Genomic DNA, 15283 nt, shown 5'->3' on the forward strand with positions numbered 1-15283 from the left:
ATTGACTTTTACTTAACTACAAATTAAGAAATCATAATTACTAATTTCTTTATTGCTAATAGCAGATAGGGGGTAAATTACAGTTGTAACTTTGTAACGCCAAAAATTAGGAAAGGGTTGCTAATTGTAGTAATCGTTTTACAAATTGCTTATATAATTATATTAGTAATATTATAAAATTTTATAAAACCATATATTGCATGTTTAAAGCTGATCATCAAAAATGTGCTAACAACCATTCTAACCTCAGATTTGTTACCCAGGCATTATTGCGTCCAAAATTCAAAACTTGGGGCAATCCTACGCCCGAAGTTTAAATTTTTTTCAACGAAAATTAAACCTTAAAATATGTTTATTATAACATATACACAGTGAAATTCGATAAACCGGATCTTCGATAAACCGGATTTGGCCCTAAACCGGACTTTTTTGCTGGAACCAAATCACGTATATTAAAATAGTTTCGATATACCGGAGTTTACTAGTAAAAGCTCGATATTCGATATAACGGATCAATTTTCTAACCAGCTATAGTAAAAATGATTCGATAAACCGGATCACGTGATCATTAACCAATAAAATTTAAGTAACGTGATGCGGTAAATCTTAATTTTGGCCAGAATTATAAAAATCTTAATTCCGGCCGAAGTTATATATTACTTATATATTCAATTAAAAATATTTTATATTCATTTTCAACTTAAAACTAAGATGAAAAATTAAAATATAGTGTATTTTAATTTTATTAGCATGAATTCTTTAAAAAAATTCAGTATAATAGATTTCCAATATACCGAAATTTTTTTCGCTATACCGGATATCCCGATAAACCGGATATTTTTAGTGGAACCGATAGATCCGGTTTATCGAATTTCACTGTGTATAAATATTATTTGTATCCATAATAAAATTTAATTATAAGTTTAACAATGAATGGAAATCTTCTACAAAGTCAAATATCGCCATCCTATTTTGTATTTGTTGGTGATAATAAAATGTAATGTACCAATATCATTTTAATTCAGTCGATTTTAATCATGTTAATATTAATGTTTATATAATTATAGTACGATACCAACGTTGAATAAGGACCTGGAAAACTATATATAAAGGTTACCGCCAAAAAATCAAAAAAAAATAGGAGTGCGAACCATAATATGATTGGTTGTTTTGCTGTTTACTCACATGTATCTATTTCAAATATAGTAATAGGGCCAAGAAAGGAAAGATTTTCACAAAAAAATTCTTATTGTTGCGAACCAACACGTGACTTTTACTAATTAATTTGGCGGTGACCTTTTTGAAAATTAATTATAGCCTCGAATCATGTTTGGCGGTAACCCCTATTAGAAGTTTTCCAGGTCCTGTTGAATAGCATAATTTAACCAAAATTTCTTTTTCATTTGAGTATCACGCACAGACCACTATTCATTTAGATAACTTCGGGTTAGTGGTTGCAACTCGAAACTAATGGGACACGTCGAAGAGTCCATAATTTTATCATCTGGAAATAACTAGTAGTAATATACATATAACACCATATACAGTAACTATCTGATGTTAAGAATTCGTAAATAAATTAAATTAATTCTAAAAATAAAGATTTACCACAAAAAAAATGTATAATAGCTCAATAATCAACATCATCTTTATTACTACTATTATAATCTGTCGTTTTGAATAAGCTAATAAAATTAATCAATTCATATAGATCACCTTACCTACTTTTTTGATGGAACTAAATATTTGATTATAAATTTTTTAACATAAAACCTTAATTATTTTCTTCGTCATAAATGTATGACGTAGGTTTTGTTAAATTACTAGATGCAAATAGTATATATAGCATACAGTCGACTACGACTCTACGAACCTGCTGTTTATACCGAACCCTCGCTATAAATCCAGAACCGATTTTTTATAAATAATTTCACTGGATATAACGAACTTTTAATAAAACACACTATATAACTAAGTCCTATATACAGTATCAGCTATCTTTCCATAATCGAACGGTCATGTGACTATATAGTAGTCCAGAACAAATTTATAGTGCTGCCCAGAATTACTAGTAATTTTTTAAAGCTATAAATATCAGAAGATAGTGTATATAACTCCTGCTGGGCAATATATGGTAATACTCCACATATTTTATCATCCGATTTTTGTTTATTTGATAGTCCAGATAATCCAAAATCTGTAATACGAGAAATGTTAGCATTTTATAAAATATTTCCACTATGAAAATCTTTATGAAAATATCCAAACATTTAAGGCCAAATGTTAAACTCTCTAAATATCTAGTTTTATCTTTCCACAAAATATTATTGAAATTGTGAAAAAAAAATTCTTAAATTTCCTTGATCCGAAATTCCAAAATCATCATAAATCCACCAGTTTCAGGATCTTTTGTCATTTCATAAAATTTTAATGAAATAGCATTGATTGATAATGTATTTTAGGCTATTATTTTGCATTAAAAATTATTAATTAAACATTTTAATGATCATTAAATATTAATTTAGATATGTAAACTGAAGTCAATACTAAACATACTACTTCATTTAAATATTCAGCTGACGTATTCCGTGATCCATTTAACCTTTTCAAAGCAACTTTGATATGTTTAGGGTCTTCTTTTATTCAACTTAAATCATCTTGTATTGTATATTCCGCTTTACCATCAATCCATATTGCAGAATACACTTTTGAAAATCCACCTACACCAATTTGTTTTACGTCTTAAAACCGATAAATGATCATCTTTCTAGTTTTTATTCCGAAGAAACCCAGTCACGTGATCATTTTTCTGAAAAATTTTTTATAGGGCTTTAACTTTAAATCTATCAAATGGTACACATTCAAGAAATGTAGCCAAATGAAAAGTATCTCGTTCATTAAAAATTGTACCCTTGATAAATTTATCAATGTCGTTATTTCCGCTGGTTCATCCTTCAATTATGCAACGAGGATCACATTCTTTACACCATAATTGGATTGTTGCAATAAGAACTAAATTAGGATTTTTTTAAAGACATTTAATTTACTAAATAAGGACTTGAATTTAATTAGTAATGGATGGATATTCTAGTAGAAAATTTGTTGGGTTTATTGGCGTTAGTTGAGTTACATTATATTTTCTAATCAATGAAGATAAAAAAGGAATTGGGAATAGTTAAATTTTGTATCACAGTAATCAAACCATTTATTTTAAGTTGATCACGTTTCTTGCTACATTATTAATATAGCAATCTAATCTATGGAGGCTGTGGAGGCTGAAAGAAATATAATTTTGTGTGCCAGAACAACATCACCAAATAGTAGATCAGCAATTAATTTAAGACTTTTTTTTATTTTTTTTTTTATAAATTGAAAAGCAATGAAGTGTATGGTGAAATATTTTAAATAATTTCCTACAATTCTACCATTTATAAATTAGTCAAAACTCAATGTTTACATGCATTTTCTTGTCAAAGTGATACACTTTATCATAACTTTTAAGTATCAGAAGATTTCGTTACTATTAAAATTTTAATAAAAAAAAATTATCGTTGTATTCTAACTGTTTAAAGAATAATTAAGTAGTTAGATTTATATAGTGTTTAAAAAAAATTTCTAATATATTACATACAGTACTGTGCACAAACTTTTTAATTAGATTCTTTGCATATTTCACGGACTTTTTCTTTACAAAACGTTACATTGGATAGAATAAATCTTGACAGTATAATATATGATATCATAAGATAAGATACAATTTTTATTTTATTTTTTATAACAAATTAGGATATTAAAATATAACAAAAGAATTAGAAAAATGTTAGATTAAAAAATTTTATACTAAACACTATCAACAGTGTTTCTTTCAAATTAATCATGGTTCTAAAACAATAACTGAAAAATACACAGCAATTAAAAATTAAATTTTATCCGAGTTGGGTTAATTTCATGACTTTTATCCATCTGTGGTTAAATTTTCTGTTAAATCGATGAAATATTGTGCTGATGATATTTTTTCAAATGAAATGTACCACAAAAAGATTCCAAATTTGAAGTATAGTAACCAGCGGTATCCCTAGTTAAAATCTAAACAAATTTACATTATGTTAGCATATATCATAATCAAGTATGCTCATAACATAGAAATATGTGTCATTTCCATGGGCACCACGACCTGCCCTCCCATATGAGTCAGCTTGTGGAACCTCCTACGTGGCATCATAGTAGTTACGACTTAGTGCACAAAGCAGATGACTACTAGCCAATAGCATATGGTACGTACTACGAGAACATAAACCCCTATGTTATAACACTCAAAAACAACGCATGCCCATAAAACAAGTAGAACCATACGACGGAAATACTCGCCCTAAATCCTGTTAGAATATTATTATTCTAAATGATTTGCCGTCCGTGACTTTGATATGCATCATACCCGTGAATTTAGATCAGAGATTTTATCCATCTGTGGTTAAATTTTCTGTTAAATTGATGAAATGATTATGTTGATGATATTTTCCAAATAAAATGTACCACAAAAAGATCCAAATTCGAAGTATAGTAACTAGCGTTATTCCCAGTTAAAATCTAAACAAATTTACATTATGTTAGCATATATCATAATCAAGTATGCTCATAACATAGAAATATGTGTCATTTCCATGGGCACCACGACCTGCCCTCCCATATGAGTCAGCTTGTGGAACCTCCTACGTGGCATCATAGTAGTTACGACTTTGTGCACAAAGCAGATGACTACTAGCCAATAGCATATGGTACGTACTACGAGCACATAAACCCCTATGTTATAACACTCAAAAACAACGCACGCCCATAAAACAAGTAGGACCATACGACGGAAATACTTGCCTTAAATCCTGTTAGAATATTATTATTCTAAATGATTTGCTGTCCGTGACTTTGATATGCATCATATCCGTGAATTTAGATCAGGGATTTTATCCATCTGTGGTTAAATTTTCTGTTAAATTGATGAAATGATTATGTTGATGATATTTTCCAAATAAAATGTACCACAAAAAGATCCAAATTCGAAGTATAGTAACTAGCGTTATTCCTAGTTAAAATCTAAACAAATTTACATTATGTTAGCATATATCATAATCAAGTATGCTCATAACATAGAAATATGTGTCATTTCCATGGGCACCACGACCTGCCCTCCCATATGAGTCAGCTTGTGGAACCTCCTACGTGGCATCATAGTAGTTACGACTTTGTGCACAAAGCAGATGACTACTAGCCAATAGCATATGGTACGTACTACGAGCACATAAACCCCTATGTTATAACACTCAAAAACAACGCACGCCCATAAAACAAGTAGAACCATACGACGGAAATACTTGCCTTAATTCCTCTTAAAGTATAATAATTCTAAATAAACAATGATAGATGTCTGGTTCCTTTTTCCGATGATTTGCTGTCCCGTACTTTAATATGCATCACAATACCGTGATCTTATATCAGGGATTATAAAGTTGTACCCATAAAGAAAAGAAATATGAAAAAATGTGTTCGCATTCTTGTAAGTCTATCGTCGACAGTGTTGATTTACTACAGGAAGCAAAAAAAAGCAATCGTGTTATAATAAATTAAATTAAATATACTATATATTGCTCTTCCTATACGATGTCTTTTTTACCTTTGGTCTTCTTTATCTTTGTACTTTTCTCTTCCATCTCAAAGGGCCAAAATATCGGCTCTTTTACTCTCGTTTTTATTTCAGATGATTAGACTGCTAGGGTTATTTACGATTATTTATGAATGGAGGATATAAATAATCGTATTAAAAAAAGAATGAGACAGAAGAAAAAATATTTTTTGCTTAGGAGATATAATTTATATATCCTTTTTTGAGTAATCTTATTCATCTTGTATGATATTATATAATTATCGAGTCATATAATTAAATTACGCAGTAATTTTAGTTTGAGTCATGAAAATTTTTTTTTACGCATAATATGATTTATGACGTACAGTTGACTGGGACATTTCTGAATATAACTCATCGTGACTAATAATAAAATAATCTCTTGATCGCAATTATTATTGTGCGAACAAATATCGTAAAATTTAAATATGGTGTATTTTAATATCCGGAGAATATTAATATAAGAAATAACGTAAAAATTATCAATTTTACCTATAAGGCGAAACCTTTCACCAACCACAAAACAGTTTCGCCTGCAACATTAGCTCCAATATGACGTTCACTTGCTAATAAATATTTGCGTTACTTTAGCACAAAATCTAAATTAGGGTATTCAAATATAAACCAACTGAAAGTGAAGTTAACATTCTAGAATTTTAATACGTCATAAGATTCGAATATGATGTTGAATGTCATATTATTTAGATATTTCAAATTTTTTTATTCTTGAATTATTGTTCTTCAAGAATAAAGTTAAAAAACATTATTTTAATATTTTTACTTTAGTTTATATAATAAAAAAAAAAAATTGATGAAAAACAAGATTTTGCAAATTAATTTCAGTCGCGATTCTTTGATAGATATTTCATGTTACACAAAAATGCAACAGATGACCAGACACGTGTCAGATCAGTGAAATGTAAATCAGATTCTGAATGAAATTATAGTAATTTGATGTATATGGCTGAGCGATCAGTTAATCAAATCAAAACTCTATGTATCAGATAATAAAGCAGTGCAAAGCTATTAATTACTAATTACTTCATTGCCTATCTACTTTGTTTTCTTATTGTTCTCCGCTTTTAACTTAAGAAGTACGTTCACACCATACGCAAAGACTGGTTACTTGACTGGTAACTCTCGCAAACTGTGGCCGCTTGATTTCAATTAATTATTGAAGGACTTATTGCGGTTTTCAGAAATGTTGGCATTGATAGATTTTCAATATATTGTATATTTTGTGTTTTTGTGTTTTTCCGGACATTTTTGATGACAAATTCGGGACAATTTCCAGATATTTTCTGGACAAAAAAAACAAACAAAATATAATTTTTTCCCGGACATTTTCGATGACAATTTCTGGACATTGCCTGGACATTTTCCAGATATTTTCCGGATATTTTACAGACAAAATATTGTATTTGTGTTTTGTATTTTGTGTTCTTTTTTGTCCGGAAAATATCTGGAAAATGTCCAGAAATTGTCATCAAAAATGTCCGGAAAAACACAAAAACACAAAATATACAATATATGGAAAATCTATCAATGCCAACATTTCTGAAAACCGCAATAACTCAGTGTTGGCATTTGGCCACGGCCAAGCCAATTTGTTTGGCCGATTTTCCAAAGCCAACGGCCAAAATTGACGGCCAAAGTTGATTGGGATTGGCCGCGGTCAAGAACTAAATCGGCCAAATCGGCCAAACATAATGTTAATCAATTGGCCAAATATTTAATTCATTTTCATACTTAATTAATTAGAACAGTAAAAAATTGTTTTATAAAATTATTTTATTAAAATGTCTTAATTTTGGTGATTTTATTGAAGAATTAATAGGGAAAACAATTTTACTGAAGATATTTCAGATTAATTGTAATTTTACAATTTTCAAAATAAATAAATTGACATAAATTTGAATAAATTTAATATTGGAATATAAATTACAAACCAACACTGACTTAACTGGCTTTAGAGTTTATAATGAACAATACATGTATTATATATAATAAAATATAGAATAATTCGATGGTGATATGTTTGAATTAAATAAATTTAATTATTTCTCTGCTGTTATAAATATAAAATTAGTAAAATTAGTAAAATCTTAGTTGTGAACAAATCAGATATTAATTTTAAATAAATTAAGTGAAAAGTTAGGACCAGACAAATAATATTTATTGATCATTTAGGATCATTTATTGAAGAAATTGATTATTTTTGATTTACCATATTTTGAAAATCTTGTACTTTTAATATGATTAAGTACTATAACCCTACCACAAAGGACTTCCTAAGAAGTGTACTATGCTTTACCCATGAAAATTATGCATAGCACAATGCCGTACCATGACCAACCAGTCCTATTGCAGGACTGCAGCAAAAGCTGAGCTTACCAAAAGCAAGTGTTTATGCTCCAACCCTCACATAGTTATACTGCTCCAAAAAATTCCCGCGAGCCCTACAGTGAGACTGCAGAAAATCTGATGCTCACAGGCTTACAAAGTAGGCACACTATGCCCCATGCATAGCATCATGCTACTCCAACATGAATATTCCTAAACCTCTCCTCAACACCTAAGAAGCGGAAAAAGAAAAAGTGGTAGTTGAAATAAATGAAATTTTATATATTTACTTGTATATGAAGAAATATAAATTAATAGAGAAATGATGTAATGACTCATATATTAAAAATTTTGTAATACACGTATAGACGCGAAAAACCATACTGTTATTGAACTAATACAATATCCGCGCATTTTTTGACTAGCCGATTTGATGCATCTCATTTGACTATATGAAATACTTACAAAATTGACGCACCTATACCTGGGAAGTTAGGCTAGACTTTAATATATCTTTCCAAAAATCCGCGCATGTGATTTGGCTGTTTTATAATTTTATTTCACGTGATTTATAACACGCGATAGTCGCAAGCAAACCTTTGTTTTCGGGAGACTGTATACTAAAATTCGCAATTATAATGTAACTTTTAATATGAAAAAATAATATATACTATACATACACGTAGGAATCCTATTTTTGTCAATTACTCGAAACTGTACATAATAACAATACTTGAAATTTTAATAATATAGACATCATAAAATATATGTTCAAAGTTTTACACTTTTAACATTCATACAACTATATAATTAAAAAAAAGAAATTTAATAATTATTATACTAGCTAGATAAAAGTAGTGATCCTACTATTTTTGTTAATTGATTAAAATTACACATAATAATAATGCTCGAAATTTTAATATATAATATTATAGATTTTAAAGAATATAATATTAAATTTTCATGCTTTTAACCTTTATACAGCTGTATTAATGAAAAAAGTTTTTTTTAAAAAAAAAGAAATCATGGTAAGAAATAAATAAAAATTTAAAGAATTTAAAAGATTAAAGTTTCAAATCATTCCATGTTCTTTTAATATTTGTTCAGAGACACTCCATAATTTCTTTGCGATTTCTTCATCATATGCTACTTTATTTGGCTCTTGTTCAATGCCTTCATCATAATATTTTCCTGTTTCTTTATTTTCAAGAGAAAGCGCAGGATAAAGAACATTGGTAGCACCTTGCTCGGCTGTTATTCCAAATAGTCTCGCAAGTGTATTTATGGTTAAAGTTGAGATGGAAAAACCGGTATTCAAATGGGATATGTTTGTTAAAATTACACCAGGATTATGCGAATATGTTGTAATATCTGCATATTTAAAAGTAAAATTATCGATTAAATTTTCTTCATATATTTATAAAAAAAATATTTTCTTAATACTTACGATCGTTTTGAAGCATACGACTTAACTCTTTACAAATAATAATATTCTTGTTTTAACAAACAGTATATATAATTAGAGCCATTAATATTGATTATTAAATAAAGATTCAACAAATAAATTTTAATTGGAAATCTCACCATTAACTTTGTATTTGCATAACCCTTAAGAGGGTTCCAGTAAGCACCTTTTTCAAGATTTAAATTATCAAAATCAATTTCTCCAAAATTGTTGGCTCTCGAGCTAGTAATTACAATTTTTCCGGGTAATTCAGCAGAGACTGATTTTTTCATCGTATCCAATAATAATATGGTAAGCAAAAAATGTGATAAATGGTTGACCTAAAAAATAAATGTATAATCGTTAAAACTCGGTTATTAAGTTATACAAATGACTTGTAAAGAAAGATTACCTGAAATTGTAATTCCAAGTTATCCTTCGTTTTAAGGATTTGTCTTTTAGTTTCTATACCTGAGAATATCAAAATTAATATATAAATATCAAACGACGTGATTAAAATAAAAAAATTATTATTTTCGTTCAAGTCACGTGAATAGATTTTTTTTCCGGTAAATATATAAATAAATCTTATTACCCGCATTATTAATTAACATATGTAATTCTCCAACTTCATTAATGAATTTATTAGCAAAATTTTTTACACTTTGTAAATCTGCTAAATCCATTTCCCAAACTTCAACATTATCTGTATGACCTTTAGAAGATTTAAGATATTCTAATAATTTATTTCCTTTTTCTTTATTACGAGCGGGTATGATCAATCGTTTTGGATTGAATCCGAATAAAAATTTTGCCATCTCTTTACCGATGCCTTATAATTCATCAATAATAATTATTAAAACTTTTTTAAGTATTGATATTAATTTAAATTTTGAGAAAAAAAATAATTACCATCAGTTGCACCAGTAAGAATTATAACATATTTTGATAAATCGTAGTTGTCCGATAATTTGACGGGCATTATTTTTTTTATTAATAGTTTACGAATTTAATAGTTACGAATTTAACGAGAACGAGGATATTTTATAACGAAATACCGAAATATTATTTGTCTTATTTAGTTAGATAAATCACATGAATAACGTGGCTGCATGTACAAAAAAATTTCATTATTTCAATGATATGTCTTGGCAACACCTTAGCCATCCTTCTTTATTCGGCTGTATAATGAATAGTACAATCTCGTACATGAGAATATTTTATGAACCAAAATAATGTGTAGATCTATCCTTTTTTGGATAATTCCAGGCGGAATCATGCAATTCCAAATGCGTAAAAGGTAATAGTAAATGAGTGCCGATCTCTTGTTAGTAAAATTAGTAAAATTTATGTGAAGTAAAAGTTGTATTTTGAAAAAAAAAAAAATTGATCATTTTTAGAAATAGTGTAACAGATTTAATAACAGAAAATCATCAATCATCAAAATAAGCAAGAACTTAATAAATATTAACCATAAAAATTGTTCTTATTGCAATAAACCATTTACTGAAGAATTATGGTGTAAAGAATGTGATCCTCATCACATGATTGAAGGTTGTACTAGTGGAAATAATGACGTTGATAAATGCAAGAAATGATACTAGTACTAAGTTTCTTGAATGGGTACCATTTGACAGTGTTGGCCAGTGACCCAAATGACCTCAAATGACTCAAATGACTGGTCACGTGTCATTTGGGTCATTTCAACATTAAATGACAAATGACCTAGTCATTTAAAAATTACATCATAATTCTGGCCAGAACTATTCATACAATTTCACTATTTCATGGATAAATTATATTAGAAGTTCATAATTCTGGCCGGCATCATTAACTTGGCCTGAATTATAAAGCATTAATTTTAAATGACTCAAATGACAAATGACCTAAATGACTAGGTCATTCGAAGGTCATTCGGAGGTCATCTCAAAATGGGCAAATGACCTAGTCATTTGCCATCACTGCCATTTGATAGGTTTAAAGATATAAACCAAATTGGTGTAGGTGGCTTTGCAAAAGTATATTCTGCAACATGGATTGATGGTAAAGCAGAATCTACATCTCAAGATGATTTAAGTTGGAAAAAAAAAGAACCTCAACCTACAAAAGTTGCTTTGAAAAGATTAAATAGATCACAGAATATGTCAGCTGAATATTTAAATGAAGTATGTTTTGTATTGACTTTACATATTCTACTTAATATTTAATGAATTAAAATTTTTATCCAAATAATAGCTTAAAATCCATTGGAATTTTCATAAATCAATTTCTTTTACTTCATTGAATTCTTATGGAATGACCAAAGATCCTGTAACTGAAGAATTTATGACGATTTTACGACTAGTTGATAAAGGAAATTTGGGAAGTGTCCTTTCACACAATTTCAATAATAATTTATGGGAAGATAAAATTAAGTATTTACAATGGATAGCATATGGTCTTAATAAATTACATGGATTAGGATATTTTCATAAAGATTTCCACAGTGGAAACATATTATTAATATATTATTACATAATACTAGTACTTATATTTCAGATTTTGGATTATCTCGGACTATCAAATAAACAGAAATCAGATGATAAAATATGTGGAGTAATTCCATATATCGCACCAGAAGTTTTGAATGGGAGCCATATACATTATCCTCAGATATTTATAGTTTTGGTATAATTATGACAGAATTATCATCTGAAAACCACCATTTTATGATAGAAAACATGATTTAAGTCTGGTATTAGGCATATGTAATGGACTCAGACCAGAATTTGGAATAGGAACTCCTGAAATATATAAGAAATTAGTTTATAAATGTGTGAATGCTAATTCAAATAAAAGACCAACAGCCAATGAATTGTATAATATTTTAAATTCTTAGTTCCTTTTTTTTCGTGGATATGAAGGGAAAGATATTAAAACAGCATTTGAAGAAGCTGATGAAGAAATACCATATATTTCAACTTCATATGAAAAAAATCCTGATGCTATATACACTAGTAGGTTATTTACATTTAATATTTTAACAAAACCTGTTAATTCATCTATTATGACATCATATCTTGAAGAAAATAATGAAGGTATTATGTTTAAAATTTTTAATTATAAAATGTTTATTTTATAATTATTGATTTTATTTCTTTATAAGCTCATTACAATTAAAAGGCAGGTGATAGTATAATTTTGTATTACACCACTATAAATTAATTTATTAATTTTATTTATTTATTCATAATAACAGGCGATGTTGGTAATGAATTTGTTGAGTGATCATGTATTTATTTCGTGATAAAACAAGTAGATTTATCGGGGGAGTTAGAAGCCTTCTTATCATAGCAGCGTTGCACAATCATGTTTCAATTTTGATGTGATAAATATTGAAACATAATTTTAGTGACACTCATGATACAAATTTAATGATAGCGAGTTCATTAATATGACAATTCAAATTAATTTATACAGGGTAATATGAATATACAATATTAGAATATTTCATTTTGAATAGTTTTCATGAATAGTAGTATAGAACTATAGATGCAAAAATATATTTATATTTATTTTGTAATCTGCTTACATTTTATTATTGATTAATTTATTCCTCTTATTATTATGAAAATAACATCTTTTTTTTTATTTGCACTGGAATTAACATCTTGAATATTACTAATTCTTATAATTTTATTTTCATTTAGAAAAAATATTTGTCTTGCTTGATTATTGAATTTTCATTTAAAGCTTGTCAGATTAATATTTGATGCATGATTTTATGTATTTTAAATTATCATCTTCCAGACAATTAAACTGATTTACAACCTATGACATTGCATAGTACATAATGTCCTGTCATTTATTTACGCTGATAATTTAAAATTTGTACCAATCTTCTTTTTTTCTCAAAAAATTTTTAATGTTGTAAATACGATTTACCGACTGATGTATTTTAATAGCTTATTTTACTTGTTTTACTTAAAAGGTAATTTTCATTAATTACAGTCGCGTAAAAAAATAATAGTAAAAAATTTGATTGATCAGTAAAAAATTAATTGCGAGATAATAAAATTACTGTCTGTACTAATCGATGCGAAAAAATAATAATTTATCTAAACAACTGTATTTTTAAACAATACAACAAATAAAAAAAGCGATATGACGTATTAGTTATCAAACAATTACAACAATTAAAAAACAATTAAAAAAATTTAATAAAACTATTAAGGATTTTATTATTAGAGATTTAATACTTTTTTTATTTTTTTCGAATATTTAATTTTTGCTTTCAAAAATTTCATTAAATTGTTTTTTTGAGTGGCTTGGACGCTATCAGATTGAATAATATATAGAGGCACCAAATATTTCTAATATTTCTTCTCCTTCTCAACATAAAATTCATAAATCTCAACATAAATTTCGCAACATAAAATACATAAAATTTAAAATTTTTCAACATAAAATTCATAAATCTCAACATAAATTTCGCAACATAAAATACATAAAATTTAAAATTTTTCAATATAATAAAATGTCTAAGCCCGTAGAAAATGACCAACAGCAAATAGATTCTCAAACAATGCGAAGACTTGTGGTGGTTGACGAGCTCTCAGATGAATTCTGAAGCGTAAGTTACTTTAAAATATATTTAGCAACTTTATTTGATTTCAAGATATTTAAAATAACCGATTGTCTTTACAGCGCGCTTATATAAATTACGAAATGTTCACTGCTTATGAAGCTAAACCTTAACCAGTTAATTATATTGACTTATGTAAATAACCCCAGAAATTGATTTTTATTTACATTATTGTTTAATGTAGCAGCAAAACACCTCCGCCTCCACCTCCCGGGATGGCGACCACCAACATTTAGGAATTTTTTTTTTTTGGATTTAAAAAAAACTTCGCTACCAGTTACGAAAAGAGAAAAATTTTAATTCAAGAATGGAAAGTGACTTCCATTTAAATAATTTAGCTTCATCTATAAAAATATTCCATAAAAATACTAAAAATACGCCCCAATTTTTCAATTCAAGGTATGATTGCCAAACATTTAATGTTGGTACAACGGATAATTTGCGGAATAGATCAAGCGCAGATACATCACACGTTTCATGTTACACAATTCAAATTATGGACATGAAAAATCCAGATGTGCCTATTTATATGGATATGTTTAAAAAAACAAAAAATTTTTGTAGACCGTGATAATTAGTGTATGCATTTATTTATTATTCTTATATTTTTATTAACAAAATTTCATAACTTTATAATTTATAAAATATGTAACATAATATATTTCGAGATAAGAGAAAAACCATATACATCACCTCTATCGAAGCTAACACTATCTATCCTTTGCGGTATTACTCTCTGTTGAAGAAATACGTTGATGTTCTATCGACCACTTCTTGTTTGTGGTGCAGTTCATTTCAAAGACCCTACGAAGATATAGACTGGATGCTGATCGAAAGGTGGCAGGTATTTGTAAAAAATCAGACAGCCACACGTTTTATGCCCTGATTTGCAACTGAAATAGATCTACAAAATCGAGGCAATTGCGATTTCACGAAAACTGATATATAAGTAGTTATCCCCTATTTCATTACAAATATATCACAAAACTTCCATTTTTGATTACTGCATGAAGGTCAAAATGCAAATCAGGGAGAGATTTCGCATGCTTAATGTAAAGATATACCAGAACTTTCAGAAAAACATGATGAATTACGCACGCAACTTCTTCAATTTCATAATCTAATGACAATCCTGACTCAATGACCGAAAAATTCAAACTGAAAAAAAAGAGATAAACTAATTAGTAAGAAAATCACC

General features: G+C 28.1%; 3 protein-coding genes across 3 annotated transcripts; 1 reads left to right on the plus strand and 2 right to left on the minus strand.

Annotated features, from left to right (window-relative positions):
- Positions 1-4106: 4106 nt before the first annotated feature.
- OCT59_017730 (uncharacterized protein) lies at positions 4107-4723 on the minus strand (the record flags this gene model as incomplete). The annotated part of the gene is made up of 5 exons (XM_066137677.1): positions 4107-4208; positions 4283-4369; positions 4436-4465; positions 4534-4587; positions 4676-4723. 5 exons carry the CDS (start codon positions 4721-4723, stop codon positions 4107-4109), a joined length of 321 nt encoding a protein of 106 aa, XP_066004230.1.
- Positions 4724-8718: 3995 nt separating this feature from the next.
- Positions 8719-10475, minus strand: OCT59_017731 (uncharacterized protein). The gene is made up of 6 exons (XM_025314625.2): positions 10374-10475; positions 10057-10293; positions 9874-9932; positions 9602-9802; positions 9465-9510; positions 8719-9388 (listed from the first exon to the last, which is right to left on the minus strand). The coding sequence occupies exons 1-6, from the start codon at positions 10441-10443 to the stop codon at positions 9090-9092; spliced, it is 912 nt and encodes a 303-aa protein (XP_025184852.1). The 5' UTR covers positions 10444-10475; the 3' UTR covers positions 8719-9089.
- Positions 10476-11351: 876 nt separating this feature from the next.
- On the plus strand, positions 11352-12728 carry OCT59_017732 (uncharacterized protein; the record flags this gene model as incomplete). Its single annotated transcript, XM_066137678.1, has 5 exons — positions 11352-11359; positions 11437-11626; positions 11697-11898; positions 12365-12538; positions 12700-12728. 5 exons carry the CDS (start codon positions 11352-11354, stop codon positions 12726-12728), a joined length of 603 nt encoding a protein of 200 aa, XP_066004231.1.
- Positions 12729-15283: the final 2555 nt, after the last annotated feature.

The sequence above is a fragment of the Rhizophagus irregularis genome, chromosome 26 (genome assembly GCF_026210795.1).
Source record: "Rhizophagus irregularis chromosome 26, complete sequence".
Lineage (NCBI taxonomy): Eukaryota > Fungi > Glomeromycota > Glomeromycetes > Glomerales > Glomeraceae > Rhizophagus > Rhizophagus irregularis.